The following is a 5,204-nucleotide window of genomic DNA, read 5'->3' as shown; positions in this document are numbered from 1 at the left end:
TTTTTTTTTTTTTTTTTTTTTTTTTGTGTTCTCTGTCTCGAACAGCTCTTGGTGATTCATTGATTTGAAATAACAAAAAGATGGGACGGACGGAAGAACCGATTTTGCAAGGTTGCCTCCATCTCCATCATCTACTCCATTCGTAGTCTCCTCCATACTTAGGTGACGCATTGTTAAGTCGGTTAGAGTCTTCTGGTTTGATGGAGGACGCAAATGCGTTCCAGCCTATAAGGTGGGGCAAGATAAACTGCAATTCAATGTGTAAAGTTAGAAGCTAGAACAAGGGAAAAGGCTTTTCACTCACAGAGAGAGAAAGAGAGAGAGAGAGCTCACGTTGAAAGCAGAGATAAGAACAGCAAACTCTGCTTTAGTGATTGGTATATACACATTCTCATCTACATTTAAGAGCCTGTTTTGAACACCTTCATGGAAAATAAGCAATGGAAATTAGAAGAGCTTGACGAAAAATAAAGAAGAAGAAATAAAGGTTTGGCTTACTCAGGTTAAAGAAGCGGCCAGAACCATCTGGGAGGGGCTCAACTTTCAGTACTTTCCTCACTTTACCTTCATCACTTCTACAACAACCAAAAAACAAAACAAATTACGAATCAGAACTGCAAAGAGAAACACACTCTGTGTAATGAAAAAAGACCTCATAGGATCCCTAGACCATACCCTTTTCCCTTGTATGGGTCATGGAAGAATTCACATGATTCTCTCGGCCCAAGGCTAACTAGGTTACCAATTTCTGTAACTGACAACGAGAACACCTGCATCATTCGACATCAAAACATCAGTAAAAGTGTTGTTTCTTTCACCAAACCAAGTTTTATCATTAACACAATCTATAAATTACCAAGTTCAAGATAAAAACATAATCTAACCAACCACAACCATTATTGAAAGTAAAAAGGCTGTTTCTTTCACCAAATCAAGTTCATGATGCTTATCAGAATCTCTGAAAGTACTAGTAAGTGAAAGATAAAAAATCAAACCTGCTTCTTACTCCAATCGTATTGACGAACACCAGCTGCAGGAGCAAACTGGAGCAACAAAAAACCTTCCTTTGTAAGCTTGAACGCACCAGACTGGATCAAAACCATCACAAGAGGAAGTAATGAGATCAACCTAGAGAGATAAGCACAGTAGTATAGAGCTTTTGATATTCCAAAAGAGAGAGAGAGACATACTTCCAAAGCCACAAACTCAGGAGCTCGTGGCTCTATCGTAAGAGCAGCTTTCCCTTTGTAAATCGAATGGCCCACGTAGAATCTAGGAGAAGATCCTTCAGCTATATATAAAACCCAAACAAACAAACAAAAAAATCAAACTTTTTCTGAAATTTCAAGCTTTCCACTACTCAAAATTCAAAAACAATTGAGTGACCTACTGTTTTGCGTAGACGAAGAAGAAGACACGTCACCGAACCTCTTCTTCTCAAAGTAATCATCTTGGTGAGACTTCACCGTTAATTTCAACCTCGCCGTCGGTTTTTTTAAAGGAACGATTTTTCCGGCGAAACCACCGGAGGTGAGAATTGAGTGAGAAGAGAGAAAACGAGCGTCTGTAAACTTATGGGTTTTGGAGAAAACCGCCATTGGAGGAGAAGATAAGAGCTGCGACATCGTTTTTTGCTTTTCCCTCTCAAGTCTGAATGCTTCGTCTTCTCCACTGGGGTTGGTTTGGATTACGATGGAGGAGGAAAAGGGTTTTAGAAGAGAAGAAGACTTTCTCTTTAATTCGTTTTTTACCCATTCATATTTATAATTTACAAATTTGCCCCAATATAATATTAAGAACCTTTCAACATTAACCCAATATTCGTAGAGTTGACCCTCTAAGTTACTTTTAAATGCACGGTTCAGATTTAATGATTTGGCTTCTATGAGTCACTCTTAACGGCCGAGATTAGTTTAGTGGCAAGGTCAAAGAGTTTATAACTACGAAGTACAACAAAACGACATCGTTCAACATAAACCGACATTGACCTGCGACAGTTTCTTACGCCGGCGAGCGAAACTGTTTACAGAGGTCGACGAAGAAAGAAGACAACTTCTTTTTGTTTTCACCCACCTGTGAGGAAGCTCCGACGACCATGGCTATGCAATCTGGAATTGGGTTATCGAAGATTTTGCTTCTAGCTGGAGCAGGTAGGTGTCTAGGGTTTCTCGAGCTTTATGATTCTCCCCAAATATAGAGTTTACAGAGAGCTTCTATGTTGTCTTTGAATCTGAAGGTTATACTAGTACGATTCTGGTTAAGAATGGGAAGATGTCTGATATTTTGGGTGAGCTACAGGTACGTTTAGTAAAAAAGCTTTCTTTTGTTGTTCATCTTCTGAGTTTTGGATCAGAAGGGAGTTGTAAAAAAATGGTTTTTTGTTTTGTTTTGTTTTCTCCAAATTCAAAGGCTTTGGTTAAGCGGTTTGAGAAATCTGGTGATCATACGAATGATGATGCTGATGGCATGACTACTCAGGTAAAATTTGTGTAAAAAGATCAAATTTTTTGGAACAATCATATATAAATGTGTGAGAGAATTTGGTAGATGCAACGATTAGCAATGGAGGTTCGGCAATTGGCTTCGTCGCGGCAGATAACTGTAGTGAATGGAGGTCAAGGAGGTTTGTCTCTTGCAAGTTTTTGATTTGGTGTTTTTGAAGATATGTTTGTTTATCTCTCTCTAACTTTCTCATTTTACCATTTTCCAGCTGACTATACACCGTTTATAGTCCCAGCAGCGACTTTGGGAGCTTTAGGCTATGGTTACATGTGGTTCAAGGTATCTTGTAGAGTTCTAAGTCTAACTACAGTTTTTTTTTTGGGATTTAATTTTCTCTGAAGCTGATGTTTTTTTCTCTGTGGTAGGGGATTTCATTCTCTGATATCATGTGCATAACAAAGCAGAACATGGACAATGCTGTGGCGAACTTGACAAAGCATTTGGATACCGTTTCAGAAGCTATTTCTGTGGGTGATTCTTCTATCGACTTTTCAGGTCTTATTTATGATCTTTATAGATTTCTAATTGTATAGGGCTTTTTTTCTTATGTTGTTTGGTCAGAATGCTAAGAAACACCTGAGTCAGCGGCTTCAGAAGGTGGATGATAAGCTGGATGTGCAGAAAGATCTTTTAAAGGGAGTCCAGGATAATGTATGAATCTGGTATTACGTATTAACAGGTTTCAAGAGTTGTTCCTTTGAGGTTGGTATTAACAAGTATTAAGTTTCATATATCTATCTGATAGGTGGGTTTGGCTCTTGAGGATCTTGCTAACATTGGAGATGATTTTGACGCAATGCATAGCCTCTTTGGTGGTATGGTGCGTGGTACTGTTGTTATAAAACATGTCTGAGATTATATTTGACCACCAATAAGATTTGTTCTCTTTCCTTTGCTTATAACTTGAACATTAATTTAAACTCATCACTACAATAAACACAAAAGTACATATCTCTTGTGGTCGTTATAGCTTACTGATTCCATCTAAATTCCCAATTTCTTAGGGTGGAAAATTAGATAGCATTGAGTACAAGCAGGTACATACTTCTTTATTTCCGCCCTTGTTATTTATTAATGTTCTCAAAAACATTTGAAGGGATCATTGGTAGCTAATCATCGAGCCATGAAGTAAAAGATCAAATTTACTTATTGGTCTTCTTTTGTTGCTGGGCAGAATATTGCGAATATGGGTTTGATGTATCTGTGCGACTCTTTGGGTGGAGAAAATCACAAGCTGCCAGATATATTGATACAGGTATGTGTTCTTGTGAGAAGAAACATTTAGATGAAGAATTAGTATGTATATAGCCCTAAGCAATAGTTTATTATTGGTCTCACATATATAACCTATTAACCTCCTCCATCTTGTCCATGGAATTTTATACTTTCTTCATGTGGTCTGGCAGGAGAAGCTTCGGCTTTCAGGGAAGTCAAACACATGTATAGTACTTACCAACGAAGAAGCTTCAAGCTCAGAGGTATTGTTGGGTCAATAGAGTATATGATAACAAGTACACTCACGGATAGAATCGGATGCAGCAATATGATTTTATTAAAACTCCAAATGAAACCTCTTCTCACCCGATTTGTCTCTTGACATGTTTCAGGGTTTAAAAGAGAGCGCTAAGATAGAGCTACTAGATGACTGCTAATTCAGATGGTACCAATATATCATCAAGGTTTTTTATGACATAATAATTCGTTCTTCATGAATAGGGATAAAACCAAGTCTGTCTTAAACGTTTATTTCTTTTTTCTTTTGAAGCAAGAAGACACGAGTCTAATAGCATAAGCCAGACAGCATTGACGGAATGACCCTGGATTGGGTAGAAGGTATAGGATTAATAGGAGTGATTACTTTATTATGTATTGGTGTTTAGATTAGTGTCCTTTGAGGCAAGTAAGAAGATTCAAAAACAAAAAGAATATGCTTTATCCTTGATTTTTTTTGCATCCAACAAAAAAAATGAACCTCTATTCTTCTTCTAATAATAATAATAAGCCTTACTGCATTATGCACAATTTGTTACAAACACCATCCACAACAAATACAATTCTTTTAGTCTGATTTCTTTGTTTGTTACCATAACAACACGGGAACACAAACACACGAACGTGGAGCTTTTCTCAGCAAGACTTGCCTGCTTTGCAGCCAAGCGCACCAGCATCCTTTGTGAGTCTTCTGACCTTTGTTCCTGGTTGAGGCCGGATTGCAAACTTTCTAGGGATTGGATTTTTCGGGGCAGTGCTCCAGGCGTTTGCCTTTCCCGATTGCACAAAGTAAGCTCCATTCAGGAAATAATCTTTCTCTGATTGCCAGTTCCATGTTTTCCATTCAGGATAAGGTGTGTATTCTCTCTTTGTAACCTGCATTTCAAAATCTCTCTCAGTCGTGTCTCTCAAGTGTAGTGTAGTGAACTGTTGATTCGAGAGTTTTAGTGGTTTTTTTACCTGCTTGGAATCTTCGTTAGGAGGAGCAATGAAACGATTGCCTTGACTTATAATGGTCGGGTTCATGTTTCCACCAATTGCATACATTTCCCAGTGAGTGTAGTCATTGTTCACAACATGGACCAAACCGTATCTGGCCCTTGGCATTCTTTGCTTCAATCTCTTACCAAAATGGTTAAACGCAACTGTTATCTGCATTTTCTTGTCGATCACATCCGTGTTTTTACCCCCAAACAGCATCACCTGCAGTA

At 38.2% G+C, this 5,204-nt stretch overlaps 3 protein-coding genes across 4 annotated transcripts in view; 1 reads left to right on the top strand and 2 right to left on the bottom strand.

Annotated features, from left to right (window-relative positions):
• Positions 1-1,712, bottom strand: LOC104790044 (single-stranded DNA-binding protein WHY3, chloroplastic). The gene is made up of 7 exons (XM_010515741.2): positions 1,391-1,712; positions 1,191-1,291; positions 996-1,088; positions 676-770; positions 499-575; positions 334-422; positions 1-247 (listed from the first exon to the last, which is right to left on the bottom strand). The coding sequence occupies exons 1-7, from the start codon at positions 1,623-1,625 to the stop codon at positions 128-130; spliced, it is 810 nt and encodes a 269-aa protein (XP_010514043.1). The 5' UTR covers positions 1,626-1,712; the 3' UTR covers positions 1-127.
• Positions 1,970-4,522, top strand: LOC104790043. Of its 2 annotated transcripts, none has more exons than XM_010515740.2 (13): positions 1,970-2,150; positions 2,237-2,298; positions 2,410-2,478; positions 2,548-2,623; positions 2,711-2,781; positions 2,868-2,969; positions 3,064-3,153; positions 3,248-3,322; positions 3,507-3,539; positions 3,677-3,757; positions 3,909-3,980; positions 4,110-4,162; positions 4,268-4,522. In XM_010515740.2, the coding sequence occupies exons 1-12, from the start codon at positions 2,096-2,098 to the stop codon at positions 4,152-4,154; spliced, it is 831 nt and encodes a 276-aa protein (XP_010514042.1). In that variant the 5' UTR covers positions 1,970-2,095; the 3' UTR covers positions 4,155-4,162; positions 4,268-4,522. The 2 variants fall into 2 exon arrangements, with proteins under 2 accessions (XP_010514042.1, XP_010514041.1); XM_010515739.2 differs by having other exon boundaries at positions 4,110-4,181; positions 4,268-4,358.
• LOC104790042 (probable pectate lyase 6) overlaps positions 4,433-5,204 on the bottom strand; it is a 2,909-nt gene continuing 2,137 nt past the window's right edge. The window contains exons 3-4 of the mRNA XM_010515738.2: positions 4,954-5,196; positions 4,433-4,869 (exon numbers count right to left, since the gene is read on the bottom strand). Coding sequence (XP_010514040.1) covers positions 4,630-4,869; positions 4,954-5,196 — 483 coding nt within the window. The 3' untranslated portion in view covers positions 4,433-4,629. The remainder of the gene's footprint in view (positions 4,870-4,953; positions 5,197-5,204) is intronic.

This window comes from Camelina sativa, chromosome 6 (assembly GCF_000633955.1).
Source record: "Camelina sativa cultivar DH55 chromosome 6, Cs, whole genome shotgun sequence".
NCBI lineage: Eukaryota > Viridiplantae > Streptophyta > Magnoliopsida > Brassicales > Brassicaceae > Camelina > Camelina sativa.
This window is presented reverse-complemented; position numbering and strand designations above follow the sequence as displayed.